A 20,893-nucleotide genomic window follows, 5' to 3' on the forward strand; every position below is an offset into this window, starting at 1 on the left:
TTTCTATCATGTCATTAGGACTTCCCACCCCACTGCCACATCACTAGGACATTCCACTACACAATAGTGGACAAGCACTAGGACATCCCGGCGGATAAGCACAATAATAAAAATTCACAAATTCACAAATTCACAAATACGCAATTACGGAATTAAAATTTTGACACGAACACGGGCGGAGAAAGTGCAATAATAATTTTATTTAATAAAAAATATTAAAATAATAAAATGCAACAAAAAAACAATTTAAACAAAGTTTAGTATGTCTTGAATCTTTATAGTTTGCCGCTAGCCGAACGGGGTCTCGCTGATATGTTTATGTTTTAGGCCTTCATTTTCGACGATTGTTGTGCATGATATGAAGTGCAAATGAAATGAAGTGTAACGAGCGGATATATAGAGTCGAAATTAAAAAAAAAAAGTCAAAAAAAATAAAAAATAAAAAAATGCTCTCGTCCGTTGGCTCGTCCGTCAAGGACCCACAATAGCGGAAGAGCAGACGGACGACCGAGAAATCCGACGGACGAGAGGTCGTCCGTCTGGCTCATCCTTCGCGCGCTCGTCCGCCCCAATAGTGGACGTCCTGGACGGACGACCCACTCGCCGGTCAGACGTCCTCCGGGACGTCCACTATTGTGGATTCTCTTATATAGTGACCTCGTGCATTAGATAAGAAAATATAAATTAATTATCCATTAATGCAAATTTTTATTCATTTGCAATATTTTTTACACATTGTAATTATGCCATCATGCTTAATTTGTTCGAAAAATTAACACCTCTAGTTTTCCGATTGGTTTATTATTGCTCTCAACACGTTAATTTTGCAATAAATTGAAAGGTTGTTGCATTCTCACTATTACAATGTTGCAAAATTCGTTTTAGAATTAGGAATGGGAGAGAAATTCATGCATTAATTTTCAGTTACTCCCTATTCATATGGAAGACTAAAACACAAAGTGTAGACTACATCTTTGGCAACAATCCCTTGAAATTGTCCTATATGTATCGCGTTTGGCCAAAAACTTATGACTAATTTAAACGATGAATTGAATGACTAATGGGTCGTGTTTGGCCAAAACTTATGGAAAAAAATGAGGAAAAATAAATAAATGAATACTAGTTAGGCATATATTATAATACTGGCCATCAATTATTAAATCATTATCACTATCTAGTTGTTTAATTACATCTGCAAAGTCGTTGGAGTTGTTAAATTACTACTACTATAGAAAGATTAATGTATCACTTATTCAACATGTTTTAGCTAAAAAAGTACGGCGTCTGTGCCGCAATTCTTCCCCATTTTTCTCCCTTTTCAACAATGCAACTCATGATTCATACAATTACACTAATCATAAAATGCATATAGCAAAATTAGCAGTAACCTAATGTTTGAATGATGCATATAAAGATTAAAGTATTTAATTACACCCCCTTTCTCTTATACTGAAACCGTAACACATTAATTTCAACAAAATGAACAAGTTCTAAGCCCAGCTACAAGGCCTAGCACGAAATGGTTGCGCGAACTCATCAAACTCTTCTAGCCCGGAAAAGAAATCCTCGTTGAAAACAAAATCATCGGAGCTGTGAGCCTTCTCCTCCACTTTGATCCTCGGCTTCACGTCCATTTCAATTTGCTGCTGCGGCTGAGATTTCTCCGCTTGCTTGGGAGACGGGAACTTCTGCCTGACAGTGCCTGCTAAGGAATTCCGGCGCGTGGGTAGGCTGTGGCTGTGTTCCGCCGTGTAGGTGATTATGAACATCCCTGGGTCCGTACAGCTTTGCTCCACTTGCTTTCTTGCCAAACACCCCTTTGAACTGCTACATCTGTAATAGCTTCTGATCCCCATAATTTCTTTTTTCTGGTTAGTAAACCTTCTCATATTTTTTTATTTGATAAATAAACATAAATTTAAAGTCACCAAAACCTTTAATGGCCTCAAGATTAACCAGTATTCTATTAGGTCAACACACGCACATGCTCACCTTGGATAGGGCGATCCTTTGATGGGTTTCTGGCCGTATTTGCGCCAAGCCCACATGTCCGAAGAAAGATTCTCAACTGAAACTTGAATCACAACTCTCTTATGCTGATTCTTCCTGTAAATTTAAACAAAAATCAAGATTTGTAAGTATAAATACATCTAAATAGTTTGTTATTTTATTAACCAAAAAACTCATACCTTTTCTTGTACTTGGGCGTGTAAACGGGGTTGGCGTTAGCAACGGGGCTTGTGACCGACGACTGATCGGATTGATCCGCATTTTGTGGCTGAGACTCGGCGGCAGTCTGGTCGGGAAGAGAAGTTGCCGGATAAAACGGCTTGTAAAGCTCCTCAAGCTCGTCGCTAGAGGAGCCCGGGAAGCTCTCGAAGATATCGGGGAAACTGGCGCGAAGATTATGATCGAATAATTGGTGATCGGAGATGGTCAAGAATGAATCTGGACCGTCCATCTCCATGTCGCCGATCTTCCGGAACTGGCCGCTCGTTCCTCGGACTATGGCCTGCAAGCTCCAATCCTCCATGTTATATTCAACTCAATATATTGTTTGACTTTGTCTCTCTCATATATATATATATATATATATAGGGTAGTGATCTATGGCAAACACTCCTTAAGCAAATAACTAGAGAACAAATCATAGCCACAAGATCAAAAAAATCAAGGGCTAATATTAATTTTCGAATTTAATGAGATATTAGCTCCCTCAATCACAAATTTACTCCATAATAACAAGTCAGGGGTATTTTGGTCATTGCACATCGAATTAAATCCAATTTTGAAAATTGAATTCAAACCGTGTCGGGTCTTCTTCTCTTCTTCTCTCTTCTCCTCTTCTCGTCGCAGTTGGCGGTGTCGCAGAAGAGAGTTTTGGTGGCGACAATGGCGGTTGCCGAAACCGTCTTCGCTCTCATTGGTAGCTCAGCCGCGCAGGAAGGTCCCGCACCGGCGTTGGCTTCCGTCGCTCGCCGTCGCCGTCGCCGTAGCCGTAGCTTCGTTCGTCGTCGGCGCAGCGCTCAGGACCTAAGTTTTTATTTTCCTTTCTAGGCTATGGCGGAGTGTGTATGTAATATATATTGATTTGCGGTGTTTGGGGGTTTGGATCAGTTGAATTGCTGTGTCTGGGGTTTTTGAAATTCTTTTTCGGTTTGTAATATTCATTCGACATTTTTATGTGTGACTTCTAAAAGTGTGTATCACACTATTAGATATTCATACTGTGCATTTGATGTTAATTAGGATAAGTAGTATAAAATTGCCATTTTCTCCAAATCATATTGCCCGTAAGTTCTTACCAATTTTGATGTTATTATTATATTGATTTCATTACTTATTTTGTTGTTGTTGTTTATACTATAAGAGTGATGTGTTTTGTAAACAAGAGTGAAGTAAAATCACAATAAGAGTGATGTGTTTTGTAAACAAGAGTGAAGTAAAGTCATGCTACGAGTGATGTGTTTTGTGAACAAGAGTGAAGTAAAATCTGAGTAAGAGTGATGTGTTTTGTGAATAAAAGTGAAGTAAAATCTGAGTAAGAGTGATGTGTTTTGTAAACAAGAGTGAAGTAAAATCTGAGTAAGAGTGATGTGTTTTGTGAACAAGAGTGAAGTAAAATCTGAGTAAGAGTGATGTGTTTTGTGAACAAGAGTGAAGTAAAATCTGAGTAAGAGTGATGTGTTTTATGAACAAGAGTGAAGTAAAACCTGAGTAAGAGTGATGTGTTTTGTGAACAAGAGTGAAGTAAAATCTGAGTAAGAGTGATGTGTTTTGTGAACAAGAGTGAATAAAATCTGAGTAAGAGTGATGTGTTTTGTGAACAAGAGTGAAGTAAAATATGAGTAAGAGTGATGTGTTTTGTAAACAAGAGTGATTTGTGTAGCCCACAAATAAAATGATTACATATAGTACTCTTCACGTTACGGTGAAATGAAATCTAACTTCCATGTCTCAATTTATTTATTTCCAATTATTTCAATTCTTTAGTACTCCATATATTTTTTCACCTTTTCTTTTAGGTGTCCAACGACCGTCCTGGTATTTTGCTTAGTGTTTCATCTGAAAATATTAACAACATTATCAAATAGAATATCAAATTAAATCAATCCCAATTTAAATTTTATTTAAAAGAAATTAATCGTATTTTCAATTCAACTTAAGTAATTAATCTCCGATAACAACTAAACCACCCGTTCCACTAAAAAATTTCAACACCCTAATAGGATAAACCTCCTCGTATCACACCCCCACCCCCCAAATAAAACATAATTAATCAAGAAAAGGTTCTGATTTCATTTTCTGTTCAAGTAGTGCATCTAGACATAAAATGCAAATAAATTCGTTGCGTTATTGTTAATCCGGCCACTTTGCTTTCTCCACACAGACAGAGAGAGAAATTATATTATAATCTGATAAGAGTGTAGTAAAGTGCATGCCTTGCCTGCTATATGGTGGGGCTAGCCTGCCTAGTGGTTATAACTCATAGCGAGCGAGAGAAAAAAGCCATTCAAGAAAACATCAGTGAAACCGAGTGAAGTAAAATCTGAGTAAGAGTGATGTGTTTTGTGAATAAGAGTGAAGTAAAATCTGAGTAAGAGTGATGTGTTTTGTGTATAAGAGTGAAGTAAAATCAGAATAAGAGTGATGTGTTTTGTAAACAAGAGTGAAGTAAAATCAGAATAAGAGTGATGTGTTTTGTAAACAAGAGTGAAGTAAAATCATGCTAAGAGTGATATGTTTTGTAAACAAGAGTGAAGTAAAATCAGAATAAGAGTGATGTGTTTTGTAAACAAGAGTGAAGTAAAATCACGTTAAGAGTGATGTGTTTTGTAAACAAGAGTGAAGTAAAATCATACTAAGAGTGATGTGTTTTGTAAACAAGAGTGAAGTAAAATCATGCTAAGAGTGTTGTGTTTTGTAAACAAGAGTGAAGTACAATCATGCTAAGAGTGATGTGTTTTGTAAACAAGAGTGAAGTAAAATCATGCTAAGAGTGATGTATTTTGTTACCGGGTTAAAGACATTGAAAAATGCCGTTCAAGGATGTAATTAAACGCACATCGTGCATCACAAATTCAATTTGACAATCACTCCAACAGTTCACCTCTGTTTCTTGAAACACAATTTTTTATTTAAAATTTTCTGAAATCATACCATATACATATCACACTAACATATTTCCATTCTTTGGAGAAAATTCATATGCTTTTTTTAATGTAAGAAACTACTACTATGAATCAACATCCAGTTGCACCGAATCCCAGCTTCCCTCCGGCGACATCATACACCACTTCAAATGTCAATTGCTGCGTGTTTCCGAAGATTCCGGTGTCTGTGGTGTCTCCGTTTCCGGCGAAAGCAAGGCACGCCACCGTGGAGCAAACCGATATCAGTATCCCCGACGGGATGAGGTCGATCTTCACTCCGCCGCTGAATGCGAACGACACGGTGGGGATTGTGACGGTCGTGTAGTTGGAGAAGTCGAAGCTCGTGTCCAAGATGGAGTACGCCGGCGCCGCCGGGTAATTCTTCATCCCGTCGCCGGAGAGGAAGTGGAGTCGTGCTCCGTCACCTCCTTTGAGAGAGAGCATAGTGTGTCTACGAGAATGGTGTGTGTATATGCAGGAATGGTGTGTGTGTTTGATTTCCCAAAATGTCCCTATGCAATTTGTATGAGTTAAAAATGTATGCTTATTTTAGTCATTGGATTAAGATAATGTGTGGCTGAGATTTGTTCTCTAGTTATACACTTAAGATTAGTTATACCTTGATCACTACATATATATATATATATATATATATATATAGAGGTGTGATCAAATACAAACTCTCTAAAATACAAACTATACAAACTATGTCACCGGAGTGTACAAATTCTGTCACCGGAGTGTACAAATTATGTTATATATACATATATATATATATATATATATATATATATATATATATATATATATATATATATATATATAAAACTAGAGAACAAATCTCAGCCACACATCTTAATGGAACAAATATTATTTATTTTAATAATATAAAATAGGCCAAGGGTATTTTTGGAAATTACATTATGAAATTCATTAGCTCATACGCGATTCGTTTTCTTCCAGATTGAGATTGTTGATGTTCTGCTCCAGAACAGAAAAAACGAGCTACTGAGATCGTTCTTTTTTATCTTCTCCGCGGCGCCGAAGTGGAGGCGTTTCACGGCGGTGATCACGCTTTGGAGCCATTATTCTGTAGCCAATAAGAGAGGAATTAAATGAGCAAGGAATGAAAATGGATAGAAATTTTGCTGCGATGCAATGGAGGAGAAGATGAACTAGTTCATGATGTCCCACCAATCGCGTCACATTGACGATGCTGCGGCAGAGATTTGATACTTATTATAAACTAGAGATTTGATTTGATACTAATAGAAAACTAATTACAAACTCGCTCCTATGTGTTTTTTTGCTTCGGGCTTTGGCTGTGTTAAACTAAATACTTATAGGTTTATCTATTAAATTTTCATTATCTTCTTGGCTATTGTTATTGATTTGATGATATAACTGAAAATAGATTACGATATTGTTGTATTAGGCTGCTGTAAAATTAAAAAATCAATATGTGAAATAATACACAAAATTTTGATGATTTTACTTCACTGTTGTTAACAAAACACATCACTATTAGCATGATTTTACTTCACTCTTGTTAACAAAACACATCACTCTTACTGTGATTTTCTTCACTCTTGTTTACAAAACACATCACTCTTATTCTGATTTTACTTCATTCTTGTTCACAAAACACATCACTCTTATTCTGATTTCACTTCACTCTTGTTCACAAAACACATCACTCTTATTCTGATTTTACTTCACTCTTATTCTGATTTTACTTCACTCTTGTTCACAAAACACATCACTCTTACTCTGATTTTACTTCACTCTTGTTCACAAAACACATCACTCTTACTCTGATTTTACTTCACTCTTGTTCACAAAACACATCACTCTTATTCTGATTTTACTTCACTCTTATTCTGATTTTACTTCACTCTTGTTCACAAAACACATCACTCTTATTCTGATTTTACTTCACTCTTGTTCACAAAACACATCACTCTTACTCTGATTTTACTTCACTCTTGTTCACAAAAGACATCACTCTTATTTTGATTTTACTGTTCACAAAAGAGTGAAGTAAAATCACATCCAAAAGTACCCTTCCTTATTCATTCTGCAAATTACTTGCTTTTTACAGAGAGGATGAGCAACCAAAGATTTGAGCCTCAAAACATTATACAAGCAATATAAGCACTGCCAAACTTCACATTTTATCAATTCATCAACACAACTTAGCCACGTATGAGATAATCCCCTTCTTTCTGAAGCATTTACAGTACAGTACAACATCCTCGGTGGCCTTCTTCCTGATGGCGGCGGCGGAGAGGTCCTGGTGGCAGTACTCGGGGACGCAGTCGGGGAAGTTGAGGCGGGCGGTGGGGCCGCAGAGGAGGAGACGGCGGTGTCGTATGCGCGGGCGGTGGCGACGTGGGAGGAGTAGGAGCCCAGCCAGATTCTGGAGCGCTTGTTGGGCTCCCTGATCTCCGCCACCCATTTCCCCCACTTGCGCATCTGAATCCCGCGGTATGGCTTCTTCTCCGCCGCCTGCTTCCGCTTGCTCAGATTCTCGAAGCTCAACGAAGAATTCGTTCTCAAACGAATTGAATTTGTGAATTTGCCAATGACATTATTTTGGCTGCAATGACAATTATACCCCCGCCTTGTTATTGTGGAGTAAATTTGTGATTGAGGGAATTAATTTCTCCTTAAATTAGAAAATTACATGTATTAATACTAGCCCTTGATTTTCTTGATCTTGTGGCTATGATTTGTTCTCTAGTTATATGGTTAAGAGGTGTTTGCCATAGATCATGACCATATATATATATATATATATATATATATATATATATATATATATATATATATATATATATATATAGGTTAGTGATCAAGATATAACTAATATTAAGTGTATAACTTGAGAACAAATCTCAGCCACACATCTTAACGGAACAAATATTATTTATTTTAATAATATAAAATATGCCAAGGGTATTTTCAGAAATTACATTATGAAATTTAAATATGGGATCCAATTACGCGGTTTTCATTTTTGATTTTCCACAGTTAAGTGATGTTTCTTTGATTTTTTACTATAGTGATGTATTTTGTTAACAACAGTGAAGTAAATACATGGTTAGAGTGAAGTATTTTGTTAGCAACAGTGAAGTAAGATCATGCTAATAGTGATGTGTTTTGTAAACAACATTGAAGTAAAATCATGCTAAGAGTGATATGTTTTGTAAACAACAGTGTAGTAAAATCATCCTAAGAGTGATGTTTTCCACGTTTATGTGATGTTTCTTTGATTTTTTTGCTATAGTGATGTATGTTGTTAACAACAGTGAAGTAAATGCATGTTTAGAGTGAAGTATTTTGTTAACGACAGTGATGTAAGATTATGCTAATAGTGATGTGTTTTGTAAACAACAGTGAAGTAAAATCACGCTAAGAGTGATGTGTTTTTCTTACAGTGGTTTACGTACCAAAATGCCCCGATGAATTGAAACAAAAAATTGGACAAAGTTTCATTACCATTGATCGTGCATTGGACTTCTACAACAATTATGCTCGATATGTTGGGTTTGACACCCGTAAAAAGGGATCGAAAAAGGAAAAAAAGATGTCATTACTTGGATTTACGTGGTGTGTAGCCGAGAAGGTACAAATGAAAGAAAGAGTGAACAATCTGAGGTGAAACGCAAGCGTTCTTCTATTAAGTGTTATTGTAATGCTAAAGTGTCTTGGAAGTATTTTATGCGTATTGGTTATGTTATACAAAGTTTCGTTCAAGAACATAATCACGAGAAGGTTGAGGAACGCCATAAGCGTTTTATGAAGTTGAACCGCAATTTGGATTTAGTCGATGAAATTCATCCTCGATTGTGCTAATGCAAACATTGGTCCAACTTTAAGTTTTAGCTTACTTAAAGAAGTGCTTGGTGGATTAGATTATGTAGGGTGTACTGGTTAGAAGTGTGCAACTATAGACGTGATCTTAGAGTATATGTGGAAGAAGCTGATGCACAAATGTTATTAAATGAGATGCGAAGGAAGAAGGAGCTTTATAGTGCATTTACATATGAGTATGAGGTCAACTCAAAGGATAGGATGACACGATTGTTTTGGTGTGATCCTAATGCCAAGAGAAACTATCATCTATATGGTGATATTGTTTCGTTTGATACGAAATACTCAACAAACAGGTATGTGCACACTAATTACTATTTTTCACTTCAGTGAAGTATATTGTGCATTACAGTGATGTAAATTGTGCATTACAGTGATGTCTACTTCTGCATGCTTCTAGTGAATAGTTTTTCATTTTAAGGAAGTATATTGAGAAATTAGTGAACTACAATATGCTTACAGTGAAGAGTATTGAGCATGCCTTGACATGGAGTATATTGAGCGTATAGTGAAGTAAATTATTCATTACAGTGACGTAAATTGTGCATTACAGTGATGTATATTTCTGCATGCTTATAGTGAATTGTTTTTCATTTTAGGGAATTATATTGAGCAATTAGTGAACTAAAATGTGCTTATAGTGAAGTGTATGAGCATGCCTTGACATGGAGTATATTGAGCATATAGTGATGTAAATTGTTCATTACAGTGATGTATATTTCCGCATGCTTATAGTGAATTATTTTTCATTTTTCGGAAGTATATTGTTCATATAGTGAAGTATATTCTGCATGCCTTATAGTGATTTTAATATGTAGGTACTGTACGATATTTGTGTTAGGGTTTGTATACTAGAAATCCCATTTCGAGTGATTGAATACTGTAAAACTCTAATTATTATTTTCCAATAAATGCAACAGATTATTTTTGTCGTAATGTTGTTATGTTTTACATTTAATGAATGTTTATTGCATATTTAAATGTATAAGTGAACATAACAAAGTCTAAGTCTTTGTTTTAGTAGACCGGTTGTGGGCTGCGCTCAATTTAAGGTACGCGGACAGTCCTGAACAAAGAAAAATAAGAATTTCACAACCTAGATAGGCCTAGACTACCTATCGTGAAAGGTTGCAATGTCAGTCTGATTATTTCTAAGCCTTATTGAAATATGATGACGTTGGTGTAATATAGCACTGAATGGATCTAACAGCAAGATAAGTCTTTATGCTATCTACTGAAAGACGATGTCTTGATAATTAATTTCTTAATCAATGTACGTTAGCATTGAGCATACGATATTGAGTATCTACTACTTTGACTTACCAAAGGTGCGAGTTTTTCGTCACCCAACGATCCAGGTATATTGGGTAGTGGTGATCATTATCTGGCGGTGCTAGGATTGCTATTATATTGAATCGTGCGCGAGGAGAGTCTCGTTTGATAACATCCACAAGAGGAGCTCAAAACAAGGTTTTATTATTCGGAACCTAGCTAGTTGGAGTTTGATTACTCTATGAATAATAAATAAGAGTTTCTTGCTAAATCCACTCTTGGAAATTAAAATATGTTAATTAATTAAGTCCATAGCAGACATTAATTAATTAATGGATGTTTCTATCTTAAGCGCGAGAAATGAATTAAACAAATAAAAGGAAACCCGGAATACTTGTAATTTCAAATTTGAAAAGGCAGTGCAATATTACTTCTGTAGTGGCTGCTTGTAATATTCCAATATGAGCTTGTATTAAATTGTGGGTTCAATTTAATTAGTAAAAAGCTAATTGGGTAGAGGGTTTCCTTAGATCCCTGACTGGGCCTTATATGTGGCTTAATATAAATAGGAGAATAAAGGAGACAGAAAACACACTTTTTTCATAACAAAAATTTCGTCCATCTCAGATTTGAGAGAGGATCGAAATTCTTCTCCTTCCGTGAGCAAATTTCTGTCTTCGTTATTTAAGTCCTAGTACACTGGTGAGATTTACCCACACAAATATCAGTCTACAGTCCGGGACACCAGTCAGAAGATCCGAGGTCGAGTTCTGAATATCTTCACGTGGAGAAGACGCAAGCCATCTTCGATTCTTAAGTGAATCAACGAGGTAAATTGGCTAACTCCGTAGTATGCATGTTTTAGGGATTGTTTGATCTAAAGCATGATTATAATTCAAGTTATGAGCATGATACGTGAGAAAATTACGCGAATAGAATTTGTCTAAATAATCAGCTAAATAGATCAAATTCATGTGATCGGTTTTTTATGCACGCTTCCGCTGCCAACCCCTTCAATTTGCTCCATTTACGGGCAAGGATAATCATGGTCGACCTGTGACATTTGCTGCTGGCCTTTTGTCCAGGGAAAATGCCAACTCCTTTTCATGGTTATTTAACCAATTTGTAAAGTGTATGGGTGTGGCTCCCAAACTCATTGTAACCGACCAAAACTTAGGAATGAAAGTTGTTGTTGAGGAGGTTCTTGTCAATACAAGACATCGGTGGTGTATGTGACAAATTACCAAAGAACATGCTTGGTAGTGAACAACTAAAGAAGGAACTGAATGCATGTGTATGGTCGGAGTTGATAGAACCTGATGCATTTGAGGAAACTTGGCATGCTATAATGGAAAGATATGGGCTGGCCAATAATGACTGGTTTTCATCAATGTTTGCATCCAGAAAGTTTTGTGTTCCAGCCTTTTTCTGTGATTTTCCGATGAGTTCGTTGATAAAGACAACTTCTTTGTCTGAATCACAGAATAGCTTCTTTAAAAGGTACTCAAAGTCTCGGGCTAACCTTATGCAATTTTATATGAACTATAACCATGCTCTGGAGACTCAAAGAAGTAATAGTGCAAAGCTTGAATACTATGATTCAACAAAAGTGCCTATTTTGTGAACAGAATTGGAAATCGAGAAACATGCATCAACGATATATAGTGGTAGTGCTTATAATGCAATTCAAGAAGAGATAGTATATGAATGTTTCTCTTTGTCTTGTGTAACTCTAGGAGTGTCTACCAATAGAGAGATTGAAGTATATAACATAAAGGACAAGGATTCAAACTCATGGACAGTGACTTACTCCATTGGTGATGACATCTATTTGTGTGGATGCAAAACGTTTGAGAGACTTGGTCTATTGTGCAGTCATATATTTTGTGTGTTGAAAAATAATTTTGTTAAGTTGATACCCGAGAAGTTGCGTGGAGGAAGATGGTTGAAGTCACAGTTTGTGAAGCCAATACATGGAGGTTTTTGTGATGATCAAGAAATACACCTTGTTGTGGACAAGAAGAAGATTACATTTAAAAACTTGTATGCATTATTCATTGAAACAGCACAAAGTATTGAAGGGAATATTGATCAAATCAATATATTTGCTGCAATTATTGAAGAAGGTAAGAAGCAGCTTCTCGGAGAAGGTATTGTTCTGTCTTCCACAGATAAGAGAGCATTGATTGAGAACTTCTATGGCTCACAAGTTCCGAACTTTATTGAAGTTCATCCTCCTGATGTTGTTAGTACAGAGGGAAGTGGAGGCAGGAAGAAATCGAAAAAGGAGTCAGCAATGAAGTTAGCAATGAAACTAGGCCGAAAGTGTGGAAACTGTCATGAGATTGGACACCATGATTCTAGGAACTGTAAAAAGGTTAATGAAAAGGCAAATCAGAGGCAATGAGGATTTGGACAGAAATAGTTCACTTTGTAGCATTTTTTAAAGCACTAATGATTCATTTTATTACACTTTTGAGTGAATTTTATCTCAATGCAAACTTGGTTTTTGTGTTAAGCTCAAGTGCCAATAAGTTCACCTTTATATGCATTCGTTTCACTGTTTACAAGTCCAACATTATAATTGATATGCTTTATAGGGAAGTAAATTTTGATTATAGTGAACTGTTTTTACTCTAACCTAAAACACATTACTATTAGCATGCTTTTACTTCACTGTTGTTTACAAAACACATCACTCTTAGCATTATTTCACTTCACTGTTGTTTACAAAGCACATCACTCTTAGCATTATTTCACTTCACACACTGTTGTTTACAAAGCACATCACTCTTAGCATTATTTTACTTCACTGTTGTTTACAAAACACATCACTCTTAGCATTATTTCACTTCATTGTTGTTTACAAAGCACATCACTCTTAAAATTATTTTACTTCACTGTTGTTTACAAAACACATCACTCTTAGCATTATTTCACTTCACTGTTGTTTACAAAAGACATCACTGTTAGCATTATTTCACTTCACCGTTGTTTACAAATCACATCACTCTTAGCATTATTTTACTTCACTGTTGTTTACAAATCACATCACTCTTAGCATTATTTCACCTCACTGTTGTTTACAAAACACATCACTCTTAGCATTATTTCACTTCACTATTGTTTACAAATCACATCACTCTTAGCATGATTTTACTTCGCTGTTGTTTACAAAGCACATCACTCTTAGCATTGTTTCACTTCACTGTTGTTTACAAAGCACATCATTCTTAGCATTATTTCACTTCACTGTTGTTTACAAAGCACATCACTCTTAGCATTATTTCACTTCACTGTTGTTTACAAAACACATCACTCTTAGCATTATTTCACTTCAGTGTTGTTTACAAAACACATCACTCTTAGCATTATTTCACTTCTCTGTTGTTTACAAAACACATCACTCTTAGCATTATTTCACTTCACTGTTGTTTACAAAACCATCACTCTAACCATGCATTCACTTAACTGTTGTTAACAACATACATCATTATTAGCATGATTTTCAATACTGGAAAGCATTATATTCCGGAATATAGCTTTTACTTCACTGGTTCCTTATTCAGTGAAGTAAATAGATACAACACAACAGTGAATTAAATAGTAAACAAGATATTAATGTAAATTAAGAACTTGCAATTGAATTTAAATGATGTTTTCAACAATAGTTCATGAACGCTTGAAGTTTACAATCATTTTTTTCCACATCTAGGTACATGTTTCCCCCATATTCTTCAAAATGCTTTGTTACTGTTGCCAAGTTCTTCAATGCCGCATGGTTTGTTTCCGACAATATTAATGCGCTGCAATACTTTGCTCTTAGTCTTTGGAGCGTTCTCTTGCTTCTTGTAGTTAATCCACACTTCCAATCTTGTTCCCGCTCACCATGATAACATTCCAAATGTCGCATCAAAAAAACTCCACAATCTTCTACATTTGATACTGTTCTCCAAGGCATTTTGAGCCTTTTTATGTTCACATCCTTTATTGATTTGCATTGAATGTGATACCCCATTTTTGTCAAATAATGACAAAAATATACTCTCTGCAATATATCATCATGAATATCAGATGTAGTTCACTATAAAGAGTATTCTACTTCACTGTAATCACAAAAATACTTCTCTATATATCACGTATGCTTACCACAGTTTCAGGTATGCTACCAAATTTGACTGTGATGTCCTCATCGTCAGCATTCTTTGAATTGTCAATCACCACTATACTTTTAGTGCTAAATATGAAGCATATGGTATAGTAATGTTCCGCAGCACAAATTGGAAAGAACACCTACATATATTATAATAATAATAATAATAATAATAATAATAATAATAATAATAATAATAATAATAATAATAATAATAATAATAATAATAATAATAATAATAATAATAATAATAATAATAATAATAATAATAATTTTAGAATAAAAATAATTAGTGAATATAACAAAGAATAAATGCTTCAGTATTTACCAAATCTACGTCGCCCCACTCGAAATACGGAATTTCTTTAACCTCATTCTCTAAATTGTCACAGAATCTATCAATTATGGCCATGATGTCTACCCCATCAGGCCGGTGAACAACTGTATACAGCTGAAAGATGAGACAAGTCAAATATGGATAGAAATTATTCACTTTGTGTCCTGTTTTATAGCACTAATGATCTGAGTTTAGTTCACATTACAGTTAACATATACTTATAGTGAAGTTTAAATATCATATAGTGAAATGAATATGATTAATAGTGAAGTAAACATGCTTTATAATGAACATATACCATTCAATTAATTTTTCAAAATTTATACTATTCTTACGGATGGGTATGTTGTGAAAAAGAGGCGCCTCGATGAAGATAGAGCCATGTATTCTTCCATGTTATTCAAATAAGAAGCCCACGCATTGATCACATCCACTTCTATTAGCGTATGTGGCAATAGAGAACAGAATTCCCTTTTTGTTACCATTATGACATCATCATCATACACTATGGTGTCCCTGTTCAAACATGTGTGTGTGTTAGCACATCTTTTGTATATTTTTCCTTCTAAATCAGAACTATAATATAAATCTTACTCATTTGATTCATATGTTGTCATAATCCACAAAAAGACTTTTGACTCTTTCAAGGTAAACTTTGTTTTTGCCTGAACCACTCTTGCATGGAATGGAGATTTCAATGCAGCTGATATTCTCTTCTCGGCTTTTGAACGTACCTCCATTTGTTCAATCCCAGCAGTTGCCTGTCATGGCAAGAATGAGATGAAAACTTCATCGTATTATGTGTATATACTTCACTATATAAGAAATATAGTTCACTTAATGTGTGTTAAAAGTGTTGGTGAATGGATAAGATATATCATTGTCGTATAATTACAAGGTCTAGATTGTAAACTACTAATTCGGTTGAAGGATTTTGGCTAGATACTTTCAATTCTGATTGAACGTAATCATCATCAGCACCTAGTGCCATGCACGCTTCTATTGCAGATGCAATTTGGGCATCCACAATGTCGTCCTATTTTCATAATAAGAAATGAAAACACATCACTATTAGCATGCTTTTACTTCACTGTTGTTTACAAAACACATCACTCTTAGCATTATTTCACTTCACTGTTGTTTACAAAGCACATCACTCTTAACATTATTTCACTTCACTGTTGTTTACAAAACACATCACTCTTAGCATTATTTCACTTCACTGTTGTTTACAAAGCACATCACTCTTAGCATTATTTCACTTCACTGTTGTTTACAAAGCACATCACTCTTAGCATTATTTCACTTCACTATTGTTTACAAAGCACATCACTCTTAGCATTATTTTACTTCACTGTTGTTTACAAAACACATTACTATTAGCATGATTTTACTTCACTATTGTTTACAAAACACATCACTCTTAGCATTATTTTACTTCACTGTTGTTTACAAAACACATCACTCTTAGCATTATTTTACTTCACTGTTGTTTACAAAATACATCACTCTTAGCATCATTTTACTTCACTGTGTGTTTACTAAGCACATCACTCTTAGCATTATTTTACTTCACTGTTGTTTACAAAACACATCACTCTTAGCATTATTTTACTTCACTGTTGTTTACAAAACACATCACTCTTACCATCATTTTACTTCACTGTTGTTTACAACAAACATCACTCTTAGCATCATTTTACTTCACTATTGTTAACAAAACACATCACTCTTAGCATGATTTTACTTCACTATTGTTAACAAAACACATCACTATACACATATATCACAGAAACCTCACTTAACAATGGAACAAATCACCCTAAGCACGTTTTTATACCTCCAACTGTGTGTTTTGTGATGATGCTTTAGCTACATCTTCACAAAATTCATTTGTCTCCTGCAAATAGGAAAGGTAATTACCAGTCACTGTATTGTGCATATACTTCACTATATAAGACATATAGTTCACTTGATGTGTGTTAAAAGTGTTGGTAAATGGATGAGGTATATCATTGTCGTACACTTACAAGGTCCGGATTGTAAACTATTAATCCGGTTGAAGGATTTTAGCTAGATAATTTCAATTCTGATTGAACGTAGTCATCATCAGCACCTAGCGCCATGCACGCTTCTATTGCAGATACAATTTGGGCATCCACAATGCCATCCTATTTTCATAATAAGAAATGAAAACACATCACTATTAGCGTGATCTTACTTCACTGTTGTTTACAAAACACTTCACTCTTAGCATGATTTTACTTCACTGTTGTTTACAAAACACATCACTCTTAGCATGATCTTACTTCACTGTTGTTTACAAAACATGTCACTCTTAGCATGATCTTACTTTTTTTTTTAAAATGCCCTTTGTGGGCGGGAGGTTTAGGCAGACCTCCAACATGTGAATAAGATCAAAATGTAATGTTCCAAAGCATGATCTTAGCCCAAAAGTGTCTAAGATCCAAAATAAGAACATGAAGCTGCAAATCAGAGGTCCCACAAGTCGGGATCTTCCATGCTATCGAGAGGGAAAAATGAGTAAATAAACAAAAGGAAGAAACGAGTATAAACTAAAGATAACCATCATGAGAACAAATTCAACCCCCATCTCTATGTCGGAAGCGAAAATTAGGATATCCCAGCTGGTCCATCCTGACTAGCGCCTTCAGATACCGAGGCGCAGAGATTGGGTCGTAGTATGTGAGTGCAGGGGTCTGGACCCCCTACCTTCCAGAAAGTCTGCCGCCCGGTTCCCTTCTCTATAGATATGTGAGAATCGAACATTTCATTGAGCGATCATACTCCGGATCAAAGTCATGTGATGTCTAAGATCCGCAGAGCCAAGTTGTCCAGAAGACAATAAGATAACCAGAGCCGCTGAGTCCAGCTCTATCCAAATGTGTGTAGAGAACTCTATAGCCATCTCTAAACCCCGAATAAGAGCCAAAAGCTCTGCTTCAAAGCTCGATGATGTAACTATCGGAGAGCAGAAGGCCCACAGAAGGCCTCCATCTGAACCACGAACCAATCCTCCCTCCCCCGCCTCCAGTGTTGAAATGGAGAAGGCACCATCGGTGTTCAACTTCACCCAAGGGGAATCAGGAGGATGCCATAGGACCATGAGTGACCGCAGAACACGCTGTTTGGGGGGAGAAAGGTAGGAAATCAACCGACGGCGAACATCCCCTCCAATGATTCGGGGTGATGTCGGCCAGAACAAGCACGTGCAGGTGATGAGTGACCTGCCAAATAACATGTGAGTGACGAAAAGGACGGCCGCCATGTTTGCAGTCGTTCCTCTCCGTCCAAAGAAACCAAGCAATCAAACAAGGAACCAAGAAACTAATATGCATGGCGGGAGCCCTCTGGAAAGAGGACCTCTGCCAATGACCTAGTCTATGTGCAATATCAGTGCTCGTGTGAATCGGTGTGTGCGAGGAAGGAAACCAGGCATCGAAATACTCCCATGCAGAAACCGCTGACGGACTAAAAAAAAGACATGACTAAGAGACTCGACAGAAGGAGATCGACAACACTGACACCGAGGCACTAAGTCAATCCCCCTCCTCTGCAACTTCTCTTCCACTAGAAGCCTACCAAACAGTAACCTCCAAATGAACACCGGGATAGTATGAGTCAACCCTTGATTCCAAATAAGGCAAAAAATCTCCCTCTTCGGCAATCTTGTCCGGATGCTCTCCCAGGCTGAGGTCACAGAGAACTCTCCATGGCTAGTCAGACTCCACTGCCTCACATCCTTCGCCCCTAGCTCGATCGGCGTGGCTCTGATCTGGTCTATCACATCTGGAGGTACGCCAAACCTGAAAGATAAACTATGCAGCATATCCTCATTCCATGCATGCTCATGCCAATATGATACAACGGCCTGCGATTGAGGAGGAACATTTCTCGAGATGCACAAATTCCGGATGGGGGTAGCCCCAAGCCAGACATCATCCCAGAAGCTGATCTTCCTCTCACCCAAGGACCAACGAATATAATCATGCATGTATGACCAAATACGACGCAAGCGACGCCAAGTAAGACTATCATGCGTCCAACAAGGAGATGTATGCAAATGACAAGGAAGCATACTGTATTTCTGGGTCATGAACTAGGCCCAGAGGGAGTCCTGAGCAAGAAGTCTCCACCACAGCTTGAACCCATAAGCCACTGCCACTTCCCTGAAGCAGCGAATACCCAATCCACCCTCATCAAAGGGTAAGCAAATCTGTTTCCAAGAAATCCAGTGCAACTTCCTCTTCTCTCCAGCTGTACCCCAAAAATATCTAGCCAGTATCTTCTCCAACTCGTCCAGAAAGCCAAGCAGAGGGTTCATGACATGTAAGATGTGTAACGGGATGGCGGCTAAGGTACTCTTAATCAGAGCAAGACGGCCCCCAAAAGCAAGGTGTCGATGGGACTAACTGTGGATCCTGTCCATCAGCTTCTGCCTAAAGGGAAAAAGATGATCTGCCCTCCTCGCTCCTCGGAAGATCGGGACCCCTAGGTATATGAAAGGCATCACCCCTCTCTAAAATCCTCCAACCTCCTCCACAATGCTAGCGAACTCCATGTGCTCATCCACCAAATATAATTGTGTCTTCCCACTGTTCACCATCTGACCAGATACGGCTATGTAGTGATCCAGGCATCCCACCAACTTCTCCACCGCCTCTCTGTGAGCCCTCGATAAATGATGATGTCGTCCGCGTAAGAGAGGTAAGTGATAGCGTGGGCCTTTTTCCAACATCTATAGATCATCTCTCTATCCCCCTTGATCAATCTATCGAGACATCTGGAGAGGTAGTCTGCCGCCAACACAAAAAGGGAAGGTGATAAGGGGTCCTCTTGTCTCAGCCCCCTGAAGGACTGAAAGAAACCTGCCGGACCACCGTTCACAAGGACAGAGAACCAGCATGATGAGATGCATCTACTAATCATACCCACCCAGGCTAGTGAGAATCCCATCATTTCCATATCCAGAGAACCACTGGACTCTATCATACGCCTTTGCCATATCCAGCTTGAGAGCCAGATTAGGTGATCTCCCTCTATTCGAGACCTCCTTTCCCAGGTCATGTATCAACTCTTTGGCCAGAAGAGCATTGTCACTAAGCAGGCGGCCCTTGATGAACCCACTCTGATTCGGTGCAATGACAAGGGAAAGTAAAGGTGCAAGTCTCGAAGCAAGTATCTTTGTGATGATCTTGTCGTAACATTGCAGAGGCTGATCGGTCTGTTGTCCCCCCACGTGATCAGATTAGGTTTCTTCGGAATGAGGATGATCATGGTCGCCGTGAAGCTTCGGGGCATAAACGCCCCATTGAAGAAGTCTCCAACTACTGCAACCACATCGCTCCCCACAGTGTCCCAGCAGTGCTGAAAGAACAACGAAGTGAACCCATCCGGCCCTGACACACTATCACCACCGATCCCAAAAACGGCATCCCTAACCTCCTTTGTCTGCGGCAACAAACACAGTGCCTCCTGATCAACTGAGTCTGGTAGTGTATGGATAAGAGACAAATCGGGTTGTGCAAGTTCTCCAACGTCCAAAGTGAGAAGTTGCTGAAAGAAGACTGCCGCCGACTCCCTAATCTTTGTCTCTTCCGTCAATGCCTCTCTCCCAAACTCGATCATGTGTATCCTCGACTTAACTCTCTTCTGTCTGACCCAGCCATGAAAGAACTTAGAGTTCCTTTCTCCATCAGTAGCCCATCTAATGGCCGTCTTCTACTTCCAGAATTCCTCCTCCATCTTGGCCGTGACGATGAGATCTGCCGATAATCTACTAAAATATGTTCTATGTGCTGGAGTCGGGTCAATATCGTAAAGGATCTGGGCTTCGAAAACTGCTTGCTCTACATCCTTTAGGTTCTGGAGGATGTTACCGAATACTTCTCTGTTCCAAACCTTTAGGAACTTCTTGACTCTAATAAGCTTGAGCTGGAGATTCATCATGCCATTGTATCCTATTTCTGTCTCCCAAACTCTGGCGATTTCGCCCCTAAAAGTCTCATGTCTTACCCACATATTCCGAAATCGGAAAGCCGGTCTCATGTTTTGAACAGAAAACAGAGATCTCACCAGCAG

The 20,893-nt window shown here is 37.5% G+C and overlaps 2 protein-coding genes across 2 annotated transcripts; one reads left to right on the forward strand and one right to left on the reverse strand.

Annotated features, from left to right (window-relative positions):
- Positions 1 to 1,296: 1,296 nt before the first annotated feature.
- On the reverse strand, positions 1,297 to 2,539 carry LOC121781198 (probable WRKY transcription factor 29). The gene is made up of 3 exons (XM_042178911.1): positions 2,190 to 2,539; positions 1,993 to 2,106; positions 1,297 to 1,845 (listed from the first exon to the last, which is right to left on the reverse strand). Exons 1-3 carry the CDS (start codon positions 2,531 to 2,533, stop codon positions 1,491 to 1,493), a joined length of 813 nt encoding a protein of 270 aa, XP_042034845.1. The 5' UTR covers positions 2,534 to 2,539; the 3' UTR covers positions 1,297 to 1,490.
- Positions 2,540 to 11,553: 9,014 nt separating this feature from the next.
- LOC121781591 (protein FAR-RED IMPAIRED RESPONSE 1-like) lies at positions 11,554 to 12,708 on the forward strand. Its single transcript, XM_042179316.1, has 2 exons — positions 11,554 to 11,872; positions 12,038 to 12,708. The coding sequence occupies exons 1-2, from the start codon at positions 11,554 to 11,556 to the stop codon at positions 12,706 to 12,708; spliced, it is 990 nt and encodes a 329-aa protein (XP_042035250.1).
- Positions 12,709 to 20,893: the final 8,185 nt, after the last annotated feature.

The sequence above is a fragment of the Salvia splendens genome, chromosome 20 (assembly GCF_004379255.2).
Source record: "Salvia splendens isolate huo1 chromosome 20, SspV2, whole genome shotgun sequence".
NCBI lineage: Eukaryota > Viridiplantae > Streptophyta > Magnoliopsida > Lamiales > Lamiaceae > Salvia > Salvia splendens.